General features: G+C 40.9%; 1 protein-coding gene across 1 annotated transcript in view; it reads right to left on the reverse strand.

Annotated features, from left to right (window-relative positions):
• Positions 1-9,735, reverse strand: part of DCAF10 (DDB1 and CUL4 associated factor 10) — a 47,847-nt gene extending 38,112 nt beyond the window's left edge. Inside the window, exon 1 of the mRNA XM_036261641.1 lies at positions 9,185-9,735. Coding sequence (XP_036117534.1) covers positions 9,185-9,735 — 551 coding nt within the window. The remainder of the gene's footprint in view (positions 1-9,184) is intronic.
• Between the last annotated feature and the right edge of the window lie 8,783 nt (positions 9,736-18,518).

Consider the following 18,518-nt stretch of genomic DNA (forward strand, 5'->3'; position numbering starts at 1 on the left):
TTTATAACATGGAGACTTCCAATCCATGAAGATGGTATATTTCTACTTACCATGGAGATTTTCCATATGGGCCATGCCTGTCTTTTGTTAGATTTATTCCTGGGTACTTGACATTTTTTTTAATGCTTTAAAAAATGTTCTTTTTAAAATTGTGCTTTGTTTGTTGCTGGTGTACAAAAATGCAACTGATTATTAAAATATGTACCTATCAATATTGCTATTTTAATACTTTATCTGTAGGCATTTTAGTTTTTCTTTGTCAACAATCACATCATCTACAAACAAGTGCCTTTTTCTTTTTTAATACTTTTTTCCTTGTGGCACTGGCTAGGACTTTCAGTACAATGTTGAATAGAAATGTTAAGATAGCAGGCACTCTTGTCTTATTTCTGATCTTCAAGAATATATTCTCCATTTAATCATTAAAAACATTTGCTGTTGCCCGGGTGTGGCTTGGTGGATTGAGCATCATTCCGTGGACTGAGAGGTCCTGGTTCCATTCCTAGTCAGAGCACATGCCCAGGTGTGGGCTTTTGGTGGGGGGCATGTGGGAGGCGGCTGATTGACCTTTCTCTCTCACATCGATGTTTCTCTCTTTCTCCTTTCCTCTCTCTCTAGTAAATCAATAAAAACATATTTTTTTAAAAAAAGAACGTTTGCGCCCTGGCCAGTTTGGCTCAGCGGTTGGAGCGTTGGCCTGCGGTCCGGAGAGACCCGGGTTCGGTTCCCGCTGGGGGCATGTACCTCGGTTGCAGTTTGTCCCCGGCCCTGGTTGGTCGTGCGGGTGGCAGCCACTCGATGTGTCCCTTTCACATCGATGTTTCTCTCTCTCTCTCCCCCTCCCACTCTATCTGTACAAAAAATGGAAAAATGTCCTTGGGTGAGGATAAAAAAAAAAGAACGTTTGCTGTAGAGTTTTTTTATTGTTGTTGCTACCAAATTCCTATTATTTGATTAAGGAAGTTCACTTCTACAACAAATTTATTAAGCTTCTTTTTTCATTAATATATGTTAAATTGTATGAAACACTTTCTAATAATAATTGAAATTACCTTATATTTTTCCTTAAGATGTGAATGTAGTGATTTAAATTAATTTGTTTTATAATGTCAAATCAACTTTTCCTTTTTACCATATTGCTAGATTCATTTGGCTAAAATGGTGAGCTCACATCTCCATCTTCCCTCTTTTTGAAGATCTTGGCCCTGCAATTTCCTCAGTCTCAATTTTCCAAAGCCTTCCAAATAAGGTTTTTATATATTACATTAAATATTTTACATTTTCTCTACTTTTGAAAATTATTCTCAGAAGGTTGGTCCAAACCACCTACTTTGATACTTCTGGAAAGCTACAATCTCTACCTCTTATGTCTGAAATTATGCCCCTCTTTTAATTCTTTTTTTTAAAGTATTTTTCTTATTGATTTTAGAGAGAGAGGAAGGGAGAGGGAAAGATAGAAACATCAATGAGAGAAAACATCCAGCTACCTCCTGCACGCTCCCCCAATTGGGGATCAGCTGGCAACCTGGGCATGTGCCCTGACAGGGAGTAAAACCGGTGATCTCTTGGTGTATAGGTTGATGCTCAACCACTGAGCCATACCAGCTGGGCCCCCTTTTCATTCTTAATATTGCTTATTTGGGCGGTCTCTTGATCAATGAGTGTTTTCCATTTTATTTATCTTTTCAAAGACAAATTTTTCTCTCAGTGGGTATTACTATTGAATTTTAAAATTTCATTAATTTGCCCTTGCTGAGTAGTTCAGTTGGTTAGAGTGTCATCCCATATGCCAAGGTTGCAGGTTCAATCTTGGGTCAGGACACATACAAGAATCAACTAATGAATGCACTGTGAACAACAAAACTATATTTCTCTCTCTCTCTCTCAAAAAACTAAAAATAAAATTTCACTAATTCTACTTTTTGTTACTGAATTTCCTTCCTTCTCTTTTCTTCAGATTTACTTTGCTATTTGGCAGATGATAATTATTTTTCTTGAGATGGATACTTAGTGCATTAATTTTCCCTGTCTTCCTTTCTAGTTTATTAAAGGCTATACTTTTCCTATGAAGTACTGTTTTATTTATAAATATTCCCACAAGTTTTGAGACATGTGGTATGATACTTCTATTATCATTTAGTTCTAAATATTTAATTTTCATTGTTATTTATTCTTTGGCCCATGAGTCATTTATAAATGTGTCTTTTTTTTTTTGGTACGTGCCCCTAGTGGGAACCAAACCCAGAACTCTCTGGTCCGCAGGCTGATGCTCCAACCGCTGAGCCAAACTGGCCAGGGCTATAAATGTTTCTTAACTTGAAAACACATGAGATTTTTTAAGTTATCTTATTGTTATTCATTTATAGCAATCACATTATACTGAGAAACTGTACTCTTTTAAAATATGTGGCCTTGTAAGTAAAATTTTTATAAATTTTCCTTGTGTGTTTAAAAAAAAACAAGCACGAGCCAGGCCAGTGTGGCTCCGTGAATTGAGTGTCATCCCATTGACTGAGAGGTCCCTGTTTGAGTCCCGGTCCGGGCATATGACTGGGTTGCCAGCTCAATCCCCAGTGGGTATGTGTAGGAGGCAGCCTATTGATGTTTCTATCTCTCTCTCCCATCCTCTCTCCCCCTTCCTCTCTCTCTAAAAAATCAATAAAAACATATTTAAAAAAACAAGCATGAGGTAGCTGTTACATATAGTCAAGTGTGATATTAAAAAATGTTAAACATTTATTAGTAATATAAATTAACATGAATAAAATTAAAAACATTTTCTTAATAAACTAACCAATAGATTATAAAAATGCATGCCAAATGATATTACTTGTAATTCAAATTGTTCATTAAATTATTTTAACTTCCAATCATTTATTAATTTTGGGAAATTGTAGTCACAATCTCGTTTGACCCAGATGCCCTTGTCTGAATCATGGACAGAGAAAATTGCATAAAGCCCCTCCAAGATTTTCCACATTAAATATGTAGTCATTATATAATTTGTAGTCTTGACAAGTAAAAAAAAAAAAAACTATTAACATCAACAGAATTGTTCATGGGGCTGAATCCTCTTTTTAACTGTTACTGAAATAACACTAAGTATATAAAAATTTAGTGTTTATAATGCTTGCTGTTAATTTTTTGTATTCAATATCTATTTAATTATATTAATAACTAAGTCACAAATGTAATTTATTTTTTTAAATATTTTTATTGGTTTTAGAAAGAGAAAGGGAGACAGAAACATGGATGAGAGAGAAATCATCCATCAGCTGCCTCCTTTGCGACCCCTGCTGGGGATCAAGCCCGCAACCCGGGCATGTGCCTTGACCAGGAATCGAACCAGGAACCTCTTGGGGCATGGTTCAATGCTCAACCACTGAGCCACACTGGCTGGGCCAAATGTAATTTATTGATATATCATATTTAGTTATATCAAACCTAATCCTTCAGCCCAGTTGAGAGATAATGTAATATGGCAGTTATGAACATAAACCAGGGTACTAATCCTTTGCATATGATCTTTTTGCTTCTCTGTTCCCTCAATTAAATGCATCTGGTACAGGGAAGATTTGCTATGGCAGTCGTCATTAATAAAATGAGCACTATTAATGCCCATGGTGGGCTGGTGTTCAGTGGGTTTTGGCAAACTTATTCCAATAAATAATGGTGAAATTCAATAGGAATGATAAAACTAAGGATCTGCTACCCAGGAGTCATTTATCCATAAACCATCCCCTTCGGCCTCATTCTTCCACTGTAGATTCTATCTTGCCATGGAAGTACACACCATGCTAAGAGTTAATATGTTTGGATGGTGCCTGCAGTAGTACTATTACTCTTATTTAACAGCTCTCTTCATTTCTCTGGATCTCCCAAGTCTGCAGTTCTTACAAATGACCATGTGAAAATGAGAGTGCTTCATAAAGACAGGCAGCCCCATACTAAGAGAAGCCAAGTGGTCACTGGGCATTTGCCTATGGATTTGTTTTGTGTGTGGGAGAGTACCTGGCATGGTACTCAGAATGGATACTATAGCTCTACAGTGAGATGTCTGTTGGCAGCTTGCTGTGCCAGTTCAAATTCTTTAGTTACTATAGGGTTATTCTGGCCCTGGCCGGTTTGGCTCAGCAGTTGGAGCACTGCCCCTAGAACTAAAGGGTCTCAGGTTCGATTCCCAGTCAGGAGCACGTGCCTGGGTTGCAGGTTTGATCCCCAGCCCCTGTTGGGGAACCTGTAGGAGGCAGCCGATCCATGTGTTTCTCTCTCATTGATGTTTCTCTATTTCCCTCCCTCCCTTCTACTCTACCTTAAAAAAAAAAAATCAGTGGAAAAATATCTTTGAGTGAGGATTAACAACAACAACAAAAGTTATTCTGGGAGGTCCCATGGAAGGGGATGAAGCATTGGGAGGGCACTCAAAGGGCTTGGGGTAGTAACTATTCAACTACTATGGACATTTATCAACATTTTAATAACTGGCACAGCTGAACAAATGTGTATTAGCTGAACATCAGGCCCAAATGCAGCATTCTACATATACCTTTTAGAGCAAGATTTTACGTAGTGCTGTTTGTATCTTGTGTATCCTTCTTCTGTTTGTATTTGTCTGATTAACTGAAGTATATGATGATGTGTGTGACAATCTTCCCCATGATACATTTGTTTTCTCCTTGAAGTTAATAATTTTTTATGCATATATTTAAATATAAAAATCATATAAGTTCAGAACTGTTTTATCTTCTAGATAAATTGACTTTTTTTTTATTATGAGTGACCTTACATTTCTAGTCATTTTCCCCCCTTAAACCCTATTTTTTTAAAAAATATTTTTACTGATTTTTAGAGAGAGAGGAAGGAAGAGGGAGAGATAGAAACATCAATGAGAGACACATAGATCAGCTGCCTCCTGCACGGCCCCCACTGGGGATCACGCCTGCAACCCAGGCATGTGCCCTGACCGGGAATCAAACCAGTGACCTCTTGGTCTATGGGTTGATGCTCAGCCACTGAGCCACACCAGCTGAGCTTACACCCTATTTTGTACAATATTAATATAGCTCACCAGCTTTCTTTTGTTTAAAATGTATTTGAATCATTCTCTATCCTTCTGAATATTTAGTACCTCTATATAATAATTAGTAATATATGGATTTACTTGTAGCCATTTCTTGTGCTTTTTATTTATCATACCTTTTCTATTTTTTTTCTTTCCCTTTCTTTTGGAAAATTTTTATTCCTTATTTTTCCTCCACTAATCTAGAAATAATATATTCTTTCTTCTTTTGGTGGTTACCTTGCAAATATTAATATGCATACTAAACATATTAAAGGCTAAAGTTAATATATGATTAACTTTCTCCCTCAAAAAAAAACATAAGGAATTGAGAACATCCCTTCATAATTTATATGCTATTGTTGTCTTCTATTTTAATTCCATCTTTGTTAATCCTAAAAGACAAAATTAGTTTTACATACATATTTCCCATTTTCTTTTTTCTTCATTCCTTCTACTATCTCAGACCTTCCATTTGAAAACATTTCTGCTCTCTGAACTTAGAATTCCATTATTGAAGGTGTGGTGGCAAACTCACTCAGCTTTGCTTGTGTAAATAGCTATTTATTTCATCTTTGTTCTTGACAAGAGCAAAGAACCCATCTTTGCTGGATACAGACATCTAAATTGGCAGGTTTTTTTTCCAGCATACTAAAAACAATCAACATTGTCCTCTGGTTTACACTATTATTGATGACTAATTGCCTTCATAGCTACTTCTTTGACGGTCATGTTCTCTAGCTTTTAAGACTTTATATTTGTTGTCATGCAGTTTCACTATACGTCTAGGGAGGATTCCTACTTGGGAGATTTAGGCTTCTTAAATCATGGTTTAGTGCTTTGTTCCAGTTCTGGAAAGTTCTCGGCTATTATCTCTTCAAATAGGTTTTTGCCCCATTATCTAATTTTCTTTTTATTTTTTTGCATTTATCCTCAGGTAGAGTGGGAGAAAGAGAGAGGGGGAGAGAGCGAGAGAGAGAAACATCGATGTGAGACACACCCATCGAGTGGCTGCCACCCACATGACCCCAACCAGGGCCGGCGACAAATTGCAACTGAGGTACGTGCCCTTAGTGGGAACCGAACCCGGGCCTCTCTGGTCCGCAGGCCAACGCTCTAACCGCTGAGCAAAACTGGTCAGGGCTATCTATCTAATTTTCTTCAGAAACTGACCAAATATATGGTATGCCTTTTCTCTCTATTCATCATGTCACTGAACCTTCTTTGTATTTTCTATCTGTGTCTCTCATCTACCTTCTGGGTAATTTCTTCACTTCCATTTTCCAGTACATCAATCTCTCTTCAGCAGTGCCTAATGTACTCTCATAGAGGAATTGCTTAAGAAAGTCCTACATATTATCTATCTAATCTATTAACATTATCAAATTTTCTTTTTCAAAATGTCACCTGAAGAGGTAACACATCTATTTTGACAATATTGCTATTGCTTAAAACATTTTTGGACTTCTAATCCACGTACATTTCATTTATTTAGTGTCAAATTATTTCTAATCCAGTCTCTACTAAATTTATCATTTTAATTCTTACCTTCAGTGTCACCTCTCCTTCTCTGTACTGAGAGGTCCTTGTAAGTGACAGTGTTTATGGTACTCAGTAAGCTGATATAATTCATATATAACTGAAGAATATGAGAAATTATCTCACCTAACACAGATATATCATTTTTTCTAAAAATAACTTTAAGTCCTATAAAAACCTGGGGTATATTAGTAGATGCAGTAAGATACTAAAAAATTAAAACACTGAACTACTTTCACCTATGACCTTGACACAGATGAAAAAAGAATAGCAATATGCAATGCTAGCAAGCGTATGACAGGCACTTTCACACGTGTCTGACAGAACTGAGAACTGATATAGTCTTCATAGAGAACAATTTAATAATACATATCCAAAATCTTCATAAGCTTTTATTCATTTCAGGGATCATAAGGACATAAATATAAAATATTTGTTTATAGAGGTGTTATTTAAACTAATGATAAATTTTAAATAATGTTTAGAAATAAATTTATTAACATAGGTAATTCACAATATATTGTATGGGGGGAAAAGCAGACTAGAAAACAGTATGATCTCATATTTATATTAAAATAAACATGCACAAAGCAAAAATTTCCTTGGATATCCAATTAATCTCTGAGATCATAAGTTTTCTTTAGCTCCTTTTTTTTTTTGTTAATCCTCACCCAAGGATATTTTACAATTGACTTTTAGAGAGAGTGGGAGGAAGGGAGGAAGGGGGGGGGAGAGAGAGAGAGAAAGAAACATTGATGTGAGAGACAGACATCGATTAGTTGCCAGATGAACCGAAACCAAGGTACTTGCCCTTTGCAAGAATTGATCCCGAGACTGTGGTCCACAGCCGAAGCTCTAACCACTGAGCAAAACCGGCCAGGGCAAGTTTCTTTTTGTTCATTTATTGCCTGTTTTCTATATTATTAACTGGGTAATTAAAGATTAATGAAGTATTTTGTTATAAGTATAAGAGTACCTAACAATCTTTTACTTAAATATATCTATGGGAAAATGTAGTCCAGATTCAAACAAGAACTATCAGTAATATATTCCTCATTCTAGTATCACTGACAATGGAATTTCTTCTTCATAACCAATTCTGTCCCTCTCTATTATGCCACTTCCAAAGAATAGAAATGCCTACTTCTTATGACCTGACAGAATAAGTAGGAGGTAGGGAGGAGAGGAACTGGATATGGAGAAGAGAGGAATTAAGTGGAAGGAGCCTTAAAAATAGGGAAGGAGAGGAGAGAGGGGGTTCCAAGAATAAACTTCAGCAAAATAGTTTCTTCTCTCACCAATGTTCCCTGTATTCAGGTGCACATGCATTGCTACAAGTTCCATCAAATTGTTATAAGGATATCCCAGCACCAAGTGTAACTAGTAAGAAGCATTTGCATCAGTGAAATGGAATAGGGTGTACCTGCTCACTGTGACTCCATATTCTGTTGCTTTGCTCCTTCCTTAGAATATTTTAGGTCTTTCTTTAGCAAAAAGTTGTGCTTTGTTAACTAATCCTCTTTCAGCTTCTCTAACATGATATGCTGCCTCTCCAGCCACCAGTTCCTCCATCTGAAATACTTCCTTACCTTCCCCAAGCCTATCTTGACTAATTCATCTTCTACTCATTTCTCTGATCTTCGTTAAGTGTCACCATCAGGAAAACTTCAAAACCCTGTCCTCAATTTGTAAATATACATTATGAATCATTTAGCACGGTTATTAATACTTAGCTGAACCAATTGGTCCCAAGCTCAATGAAAGTGGAGCCATTGGCTGGTTTGCATAGCATTGCAACCTCTGCATCTGAAACATACAAGTGGTCAACAACTGTCTGCTGGATGGGGGGATGAATGAATGAATGAATGAATGAATAAGCAAATGACCAGGAATCAAGAGGCTTTAATTGGATAAGAGTTATATTAACTATGCCCTCTCATGGTGGAACTGTGTGTAAATTTTTTCCCATTGAGTGCGATTAAACTTGTTTGTGTACTCACAAAACAAAGTTTTTAAAAGATGTATTTTGAAAACTGGCCCAAAGTAAATCCAGGCCAGACATGAAATATTTAATCAGCCAGAAAAAGGCTGAACCCCCTTAACAGAAGCATGTGATCTAGCCTGGGAACTCCACACATGCCCTACATCGTAAGACACCTCTCCTGGAGCAAAGGAATGCACACTTGTCCCCAGGGCAAGTCGGGCACAGGGCACCTGCAAGCTTCCTACCCCTGGCACAAGCCTAGATGAGAAAAACGCAAGCCCAGGATGACAGGAAACGAATGGGCATTTATTCCGTGCATTTACTGAGCATCTACTGCGTGTCCGAAGACCCTGGCTCTGGACGGGCTCTGACAGCCTGCGGGGCGGCCTCGGGCGTTCCTCCCCGGGGCCTGGGCGTCCAGAGGTGAGCAAAGGAGGCCCCGGGCGGCCTACCACAAAGGGCCGGACGGGGCCTGCGACTGCGACGGAGCACCTCAGACGGCGCCCGGGGCGAGGCCCGCGGCCCCAGGCGGCCGAGCGAGCGGACCCTGGGCAGCCAAGCCGGGCGGAGGCGGTACCCGCCCTCCGAGGGGCCGCGCTTACCCGTCGGGCGAGTACTCGAGGTTGAAGACGGCACCGTGGGTGCGAGTGCTGAGGTACACCGAGTCCGCGGGATGGATGGAACCATAGAGGTTAGTCATGGTGCGGAAATTGTCCCGCGCCGGGTCCACGAACAGCCCGCGGCCCAGGCTGCGCTCCCTCAGCCACCCAAACAGCCGGGCACCAGGGCCGCCCAGGCTGGCGCAGAGGCCGTGCCGGCCCCGGCTCCCGGCCCTGCAGTCCGGCCCGGGTCGCCGGCGCGGCGGGGAGGGCTGTGGCGGCTCTCCTTGGGCGGAAGCAGCAGAGGACTCCAGAGCTCCGGGCTGCCCGAGCTCCCCGGCGCGCGCGGCCGGCGACAGCGACGGGCTGCCAGGGCAGCAAGGGCTCCAGGAGGGCGACGGGGGAGGGGCTGCGTCAGCCCCGGGCTGTGGCGGCGCGAGCGGGGAAGGCAGCGGCCCGACGGCTGCCGCCTGCTCCCCGTGGGCTGCCGGCTCCTCAGTCCCGGCTCCGGCCCTCCGGTCCCCTCCGGGGCTAACTGGCCCGAAGGGAAACATGACCAACGCCCCCGCCCCCGGCTCCGGCCGCTGCCCCACCGGCCTACAGCTCAGCGCTCCCGCTCCTGCTGCAACTTCCGGCGCGCGGCGGCCTAACCCCGCCGGCTGGGAAACCCGCGCCGCCCCTCGGCCATCATCCGCCGGGGACCGCGAAAGCGGGAGCACCGAGCGACCAGGTGTTTGCGTGTACTGCTGAGGGTGCCCAGGGCTGGGGCTGAATGGGACAGTTAGCAAATGAGCACCGCGTGTAGCTGTCAGTGACTTTGACTGGGTGCCTGGGGATGAGTGGGCCTGACTACTTCAAGAGGCTGGGTATGATTGATTACGTTCTGTTGTTCCCCCTTAACAGTGAGAGCAGCGAGGGGAAGAAATTATCAAACTGTGTGCAGGTTGCATATAGTAAGTGCCACAGTATACTGCCTACTCCGCCTGGGAGTCTAAGGACTCAGGTAACTTCTACACTAAAAAGCCCTGGCCTGTACAGAAAAAGGAGGCATATTGGTACTCTGAAGATCTGCCCAATTCCTAGCCACTGCTCAGTAGGTCAAGACTTTATCAAGGCCAAAGGCTTCCTCTCTGCGGGATGGAGAATGTATATCCAGCCAGGAGTTAGAGAGGAGCTAGAGACCTGAATCAAATCTACCTTCCAAGCAGTAGAACCCAGGGTCAACCCTGTTTACATCTGCCAGGCAGGGTATGGAGGACATGACAGATGTAAGACCCTTTACCACTGCTCTTGAAGATAAATACAATGAACTCTGCAGAAAGGGGTTAACAGGAACTGGGTGTTTTGGGGAAAGGGATGTAGAGTCTTCAATAAAGGAAAGCTTGAGGTACAAGGAGGGGTACATATAGGAACTGAATTCTTCTAGACCTTGATCAAGAGCTGTGTTGTAGAAAGCTCACATTTGGTGACTGAGAGAGAATCTGGAGGATCTTTGTCGAAAGATCTATCCAATGAGAATAGATCTGAAGGATCTCTGGAGGACAGGAATGAAATTCAGAGAGGGCTGAACATTCAGCAGGTGCTCCCAACATAAAGTTAGTTATTCAGCTCTCCTGTGTATGAGCTGATTGCAAAAAGGCCAAGAAGCAAGTGTCCTGAGTTCAGAGAAGATCAAGGTAGCTATTCCTCTGGAGATATTCCCCATGTTGTCCCCATAGAGCAGAATGGGTAGAGGTCTGCCTTACGATTAATAATGCCCCTTCAGACCCACAAATTCTGGCTGCAATAAATACTTAGAGGCCCTCTGCTTGACCCCCAACTTATGGCCAATAGCTAAAATGTTATGGTATACAGAACTTTGACCATGATACTTTGAACATGATACCACAGCCAGGGACCGAACCCAAAACCAAGGTACCCTTCACTGGACTCAAACCCATAACTCTTTGGTCTGCAGGCCAATGCTCTAACCGCTGAGCCAAACTGGCCAGGGCTAAAACTCAATTTTATTTTATTTATTTTTTAATCTTCACCTGAGGATATTTTTTCCATTTATCTTTAGATAGAGTGGAAGGGAAGGAGGGAGGGGGAGAGAGAGAGAGGGAAAGAAACATTGTTGTGAGAAAGACACATTGACTGGTTGCCTCCCACACGACCCTGACCAGGTCCCGGAACAAATCGCAACTGAGGTATGTGCCCTTGGCCCGGAATCGAACCTGAGATTCCTTGGTCTGCGGGCCAAACTGCTGAGCCAAACCAGCCGGAGCTAAAACTCAATTTTAAAGGTTACATATTCCAAGGTATTTAAGTTACAGTTTCAACAGAAAAAACCCAACTCTGTGTTTGTGCTGGCTCAATACAATCAGATTTCACAGTTCAGGCAATTCAAAATTAACACACTATAGTCCCCAAACTGAATAGAACTGTTCACTGACAATTTATAGAATGGTAACAAAAACATTTTGTAGGTTTACATGTACCTGTAGCACTTAGGTATTGAGAATGAATCTTGAAAAGTTAAGATAGCCACAAACTTAAGGCAGCAGTTGTAACACACAGAACAAGTTGTTCAGTAATACCAGAGTTTTTTTCTTATGCTTCTACTTAAAATTTGAGTGCTCACTTATTCCAAATAATTTTTACTGAAACCTAGAATAAGAATAAATTATATCAGGACTAATTAAGTGACCATGATTTTATAATCAATCAGTAAAAACCAAAACCAAACAAACAAAACATTGGAGATAAACTAACCGAGAAAGCACTGAAGACAGAACAACTTTAACTGTGTCTATTCCTATTGACCCACTGCCTTTGAGAGTTTGTAAATACAACCATTTTAACAAGGAATTTATTTCAAATCACAGTCTATATAAGACACTATTTTTTAAAGCAAAAAAAAAAAATTCAACCTAAGTTCTTGAAATTCACAGATATCAGTTCATCAGAAATGCCTAAAGCATTCTCTGAACTCCTTTGGTCCTGATGCTCTTTTAGATCACAACAAAAGTAAACAATTGTCAAAGGTTTCCCCTCGGTCCAGGTATCACATGTCCCTGGATACCCCCAACACTTAGGATCTATTTCAGCAAACAAGCAGGGATCACATTTATTTACTTTCTTCCCTATCCAGATCTGTTTTTTAAAAGCTATTTCTGGCCCAGGCTGGTTTGATCAGCTGTTAGAGCGTTGGTCAGCAGATCAATGAGTCATGGGTTCCATTCTGGTCAAGGGCACATACCTTGGTTGCACTTTGTCCCCGGCCCTAGTCGGGTTGTGGGGGAGGCAACCAGTCAATGTCTCTCTCTCACATCAATGTTTCTCTTTCTCCTTCTTTCTCCCTCCCTCCCACTCTATCTGACGATAAATAAAAAAATATCCTCAGGTGAGGATTAAAAAAAAAACCAAGAAACTACTTCCCAACTGATGTCTTATAATGCAATGTGCCTGAAATGTGAACAGTGGCCTTTCTGTTCAGACTTTTATATTTTGAGAGTACCAGATTCATTACTGATGTCTTTGATGTTATTGGTTCTGTCCATCAAATAGAATTCTTTGTTAGGAACAAGACTGACAAAATGAGCAAGGCAGTTGGATATGGCATAAAAAGCTGAAATGCATCTTCTCAATTGAGGTCATGCACCTTGAGCTTTTTGAGATGGTCATATATTACATCATTAGCTTGGGAAACAGCAAGTGCAAACTCCAGTACTGCCTTTTCCCAAGCAGGGAGGCCAGACTTTCTCCAGTTCACCCAGACCTGGCAGGAAGCACACAGTCAGAAGCAGAATCTCTGTTTGTCACAATACAGCCAATAAAACAAAAAGCCTAATGAAATGGGCATTTATGAAAAAATCCAAGGTTAGAGTAAAAGGGAAAAGGCAGGGCAAAATAAACTTTTCAGATGGATATTATGGTCAAGTCCAATAGAATGCGAAGCTGGGACTCTGGCTCAGCACTGTCTGCGCCAAGAAATCTTCTTTACTCACTCTAAATACAAGCACCTTTTTCTACCCTAAACACCCATGGCATCAAAAATATCAGAACCAATACACAGAGACTCTTAGCACATAAGGACCCCAATCCAAAATCTTTTTTTAAAAATAAGTTTTTATTGATTTTTAGAGAGAAAGGAAGGAAGAGAGAGAAACATCAGTGTGAGAGAGAAACATCAACTGGTTGCTTCCTGTATGCTCCCTGACCAGAGACCAAACCCACAACCTGGGCATATCCCCTGCATGGGAATCAAACAGGCAACCTTTGGTGCAGGGGATGATGCTCAATCAACTGAATCACATCGGCCAGGGCCCAAAACTTTTATCATGAGAGAAGTGAAGCTCAGATAATTATACCTTCATTTCCCTAAGAAGTGGTATTTTATTTTATTATTTAAATTTAAAAAAAAATTTTTTTTTGGTATGTGCCCCTAGTGGGAACCGAACCCGGGACTCTCTGGTCCTTAGGCCAACGCTCCAACTGCTGAGCCAAACCGACCAGGGCAGAAGTAGTATTTTAATTACACTCCCATTTTATTGACACAGGAACCAAAGCTCAGAGAAGTGACATGAATTCCCAAGGTCACACAACTAGAGAGTGTCAGAGCTGGGATCTAAATCTAAGTATATTGGATTCCAAAGACTATACTAATAATTATTACCCTTGGTGAAGCAAAATACCGGAAACCACTAAATACCTAAAAATAGAATAGTTCAGGAAACCAGGTGTGACAGTACACCCTACAGTCACTAGGGGAGCACTGCCTGAGAAACTGATCCTGGAAGAACAAAGGTCTGGCAACTAGGCAGGAGGCTCTCAGCAGGGCAAATGGGATGATGTCCCTGTCCTGAAGTTATCTTTTGGCTAGCACCAGAGGCCCTCAGGGAACAGTTTGCAAGGTCTCCACTCAGGTGGGGTCAGGAAGGAAGGTTGGGGGCATGAAGACTGATGACCCTCAACCTCTGGAATAAGTGCAGAGAACAGATGTTTCTGTTCCATGGCCCAGAGGATCAGAACTTTTACTGTAGGGATCAGCAGGACATTGTAAGCTTGGTGACAGTTCCATGTTCACTGTGTCATTACGCTTAGTACATTTCTCTGGGAAGAATTAACATGACCTCTGACACTCAAAGGACCTGGCTTTGGATAAAGCAAGAAGAGGGTAAGCTGTTGGTTGGGAGATTGAAGCTGGATAATAGCTCAAAAGAACATAGACAGGCTCAGCAATATTTTAGCAACAGAGTTGTACACCCACCTATTCATCTACCCATTCGCTTATACATTTATTGTCAGTCCCTCACTACCAAATGCCCTATTTTATTTTCTTCATGATATTTAATACTCTTTACGGTTAACTTGTTCTTTTATTTTGTTCAGTTGTTAATTATTTTCTCCTCTCTAGAATGTTTGAAAGTCTAGGCATTTTTCTGATATGTTCACCACCATACCCCCAGAGGAATGCCTGACATATAGTGGTTGCTTAGAAATTGTGTTGAATGAATTACTAAATTCAAGAAATATCTTCTGAGGCCCATCAGGTCTGGACAACCACTTTTTAATGAGGAGGGAAAAAAAGAGAAGAGACATCCTAACCTACTATTTGGGGGTGGGCAGAGGCAGAGAAGGAGGGAATCCACTTTGGCCTCTGGGACCATTCTGGAAGCTTTACACATGTCTCATTTAATCCTCATGATAGCTCTGCAGAGTGGGCATTCATACCATCTTTCTAGTAAGTCCATGGCTTTGAGACATGTAGGTGCTTTGTTTAAGTTCATGTGCATTTTTTATGGCAGAACTAAGATTTGAACATGGGATCTGTCTCTTCCCAGTAGGATAGAGACGCTGTGGAAGCTGTGAAATATAAGGCAGACAGACTCTGCATGCCACTGGAAAAGCACAGGTGAAGGGGCCTGTGGGAATTCCAAGGAGGAAAGTTCATCATAAGTGAAGGCAGGTGAGATGGACTGTGAAGCATGGAGAGGAGAAAAAGCATCCCAGGGGCCCAGTAAAGTGTGAGCCAAGCTAACGAAGGGGGATGACATGAAACCTGAATGTTATGGAGAGTAAAATGTAGCCCACTTTAACTTGAAAAAGGGTCTGGGGGAAATGATGCTGGGAAGGTAGACTGGCATCAGGACACTGAGAGTCATCGTGACAGACTGATGTTCAAATATATTCTCCCATTCATTAGTTAATTCACTTACTTGATGATGCCTTTGAAGCACAAAAGTTTCCACTTTTCAAGAAAATCCTCACTCAAGGATATTTTCCCACTGATTTTCAGATAGAGTGGAAGGGAGTGGGAGAGAGAGAAACATTAATGTAAGAGAGACACACCAATTGGTTGCCTCCTGCATGACCCCAACCAGGGCCTTGGATCAAACCACATCCTAGGTATGTGCCCTTGACCAGAATCAAACCCATGACTGGTCCGTGGGATGCGGGACAATGTTCTAACTGCTGAGCCAAACTGGCCAGGGCAAAAGTTTCTAATTTTGATGAAGCACAATTTTTTTATTTTGTTTTAGTGGGTGTCTGTGCTTTTGTTGGTGCCATATCTAAAAAACCAGTGCCATATCCAAGGTCACAACGATTTAGCTCTATGTTTTTTTCTAAGAGTTTAATAATTTTAGTTCTGACATTTGGTTCTGACTTTGATCCATTTTGAGCTCATTTTTGTATATAGTTTGAAAGGAGGTCCAACTTCATTCTTTTGCATTTGAATATCCAGTTGTCCAAACACCATTTGTTGAAAGATTTTTCTTCCCCCATTGAATTGTCTTGGCACCATTGTCAAAAATCAGTTGACCACAAATATGGAGAGCTACTTCCATATTCTCACCTCTGTTCCATTGATCTATGCCTGTGCTTATGCCAGTACTACACTGCCTTGATTATTGTAAACCTTGTGGTAAGATTTGAACTCAGAAGTGTCAGTCATCTAACTTTGTTCTTTTCAATATGTATATTTTTTATTCTAGCTCCCTTGAATTTCCAAATGAATTTTAGGACCAATTTGTCAATTTTTGCAATGAGGACAGTAGGGATTTTGATGGGGATTGCACTGAATCTATATTTCAATTTAGGGAATATTATTAAGTTTTCTGATCCATGAAGATCAGGTACCTTTCGAATTATTTAGATCTTTAACTTCTTTCAACAGTGTTTTGTAGTTTCTAGAGTTTAAGTTTGGCATTTCTTCTGTTAAATTTATTCCCACATGTTTTATTCTCTTTCATGCTACTGTAAATTGAATGGTTCTCTCTTTTTTTTCTTTTTATCCTCACCCGAGGATATTTTTCCATTTTTGTACAGATAGAGTGGGAGGGAGAGAGAGGAAGGGAGAGAGAGAGAGAAACATCGACGTGAAGGGACACATCGAGTGGCTGCCACCCGCACGACCAACCAGGGCCGGGGACAAACTGCAACCGAAGTACGTGCCCTTAGCGGGAACTGAACCCGAGTCTCTCCGGACCGCAGGCCGACGCTCTAACCGCTGAGCCAAACCGGCCAGGGCTGAATGGTTCTCTTAATTTCATTAATCTTAATTTCAAGTGTACAGAAATGCAGTTGATTTTTGTATATTGTTCTTGAATCTAGCAACCTTGCTGAACTTGTTTGTTAGTTCTAACAGGTTTTTTGTTTGTTTTTGTTTTTGATGGATTCCTTAGGGTTCTCTACATACCAGATCATATCACCTACAAATAGAGATAATTGTACTTCTTCCTTGAATACCTTTTACTTCTTTTTCTTGATGAAATGCCTGTGATAGACTCTCCAGTTCAATGTTGAATAGAGGTGGTAGAGGGAATAGACTCCCTTGTCTTGTTCCTAACTTAGGGGGAAAGCTGTCAGTCTTTTGCCATTATGTATGATGTTAGCTGTGGGTTTTTTATAAATGTCTTCTATAGTTTGAGGAGGTTCCTTTCTTTCTTTCTTTTTAGATCCTCACCTGAGGATATTTTTCCTTTTTTTTTTTTTTAGATAGAGTGGGAGAGAGGAAGGGGGAGAGAGAGAGAGAGAGAGAGAGAGAAACATCGATGTGAGAGAAACATATTGATTGGTTGCCTCCCACATGACCCCAACCTAGGCCAGTGATCAAACTTGCAACCAAGGTACATGCCCTTGACTAGAAATCGAACCCGAGACTCTTTGGTCCTTGGGCCAATGCTCTAACCACTGAGCCAAACCAGCCAGGGCGAGGAGGTTCCTTTCTAATCCTAGTTCATTGAGTGCATTTTTATCATGACAGGGTGTTGGACTTTTTCAAATGCTTTTTCTGCATGTATTGAGATGTTAATGTGATTTTTATCCTTTATTCTATTGATATGGTATATTACATTAATTGATTTGAGATGTTAAAAGACCTTGCAATCCTGGGATAAATTCCATTTGGTCATGGTGTATAATTCTTTTTATATGCTGCTGCATTCAGTTTGCTAGTACTTCGTTGAGGATTTTAATGTCTATATTCATAAGGGATATTGATCTGTAGTTTTCTTTTCCTGTGTAGTTTTGGTTTGATATTGGCTAATACTGGCCTCATCGAATGAGTTGAAATGTGTTCCCTCCTCTATTTTTTTGGAAGAGTTTAGGAGGAATGGGCATTAATTCTTTAAATATTTGATAGAATTCATCTGTGGAAGACTCTACTTTATTGCTCTTACTGATGAGTTTGTTGATCTTACAACCTCAAGAGACCTTTGGCTAGTTATCAAAGTATTGCTACTCAGCTGTAAAGTCATCCTTCACTGCCTGCTCCGAGAAAAATGGATCTGGACCTTTAAAATAGTTTTCCTTTGCTATGGATCATGAAGATAAGCTTTATAGGTAGAAGGCCCTGCAGCGGTATTGCAGGAGGAATGGGTTTTGCTTCCTGGCTCCAGTATGCTCTCGTATTTTCCTGAATCAGGGCAGCTTCAGCCATCAGTTTTCCCTACCACCCTATTCAGTAGTTTTGTAACACACTTCCAGGAGACACCTCCCAGGAATAGCTTTCCTCAGCATCCTCGAAGTACCAGCAAGTTCTGGAGGATGGATTTCTAGTAAGTTCTACTGGTACAGATTCCCAGTCACTTCTTGCTATTTAATGAGTCCTGGCCATGGGAAAGGTCTTAATCAGTTCTTCCAAGGGAAAGGAGTTCTTCCTTGGGTACTGTATCTCAGTACGGGGGTAATGGCTGGTTCTTATATTTGCTCTTCTTATAAACTTTAAAACACTTTAGTTCTTCCTAGCTAGAATTCTTTGTGATCAAAAACATGTGTAGCAAGTAGATGCTAATTTATGGAGTGATAATTCTGAGCATTTGTGTTTAAATCCTTTACTTGAATAAAGATATTA

Source organism: Molossus molossus, unplaced genomic scaffold (genome assembly GCF_014108415.1).
Source record: "Molossus molossus isolate mMolMol1 unplaced genomic scaffold, mMolMol1.p scaffold_m16_p_14, whole genome shotgun sequence".
NCBI lineage: Eukaryota > Metazoa > Chordata > Mammalia > Chiroptera > Molossidae > Molossus > Molossus molossus.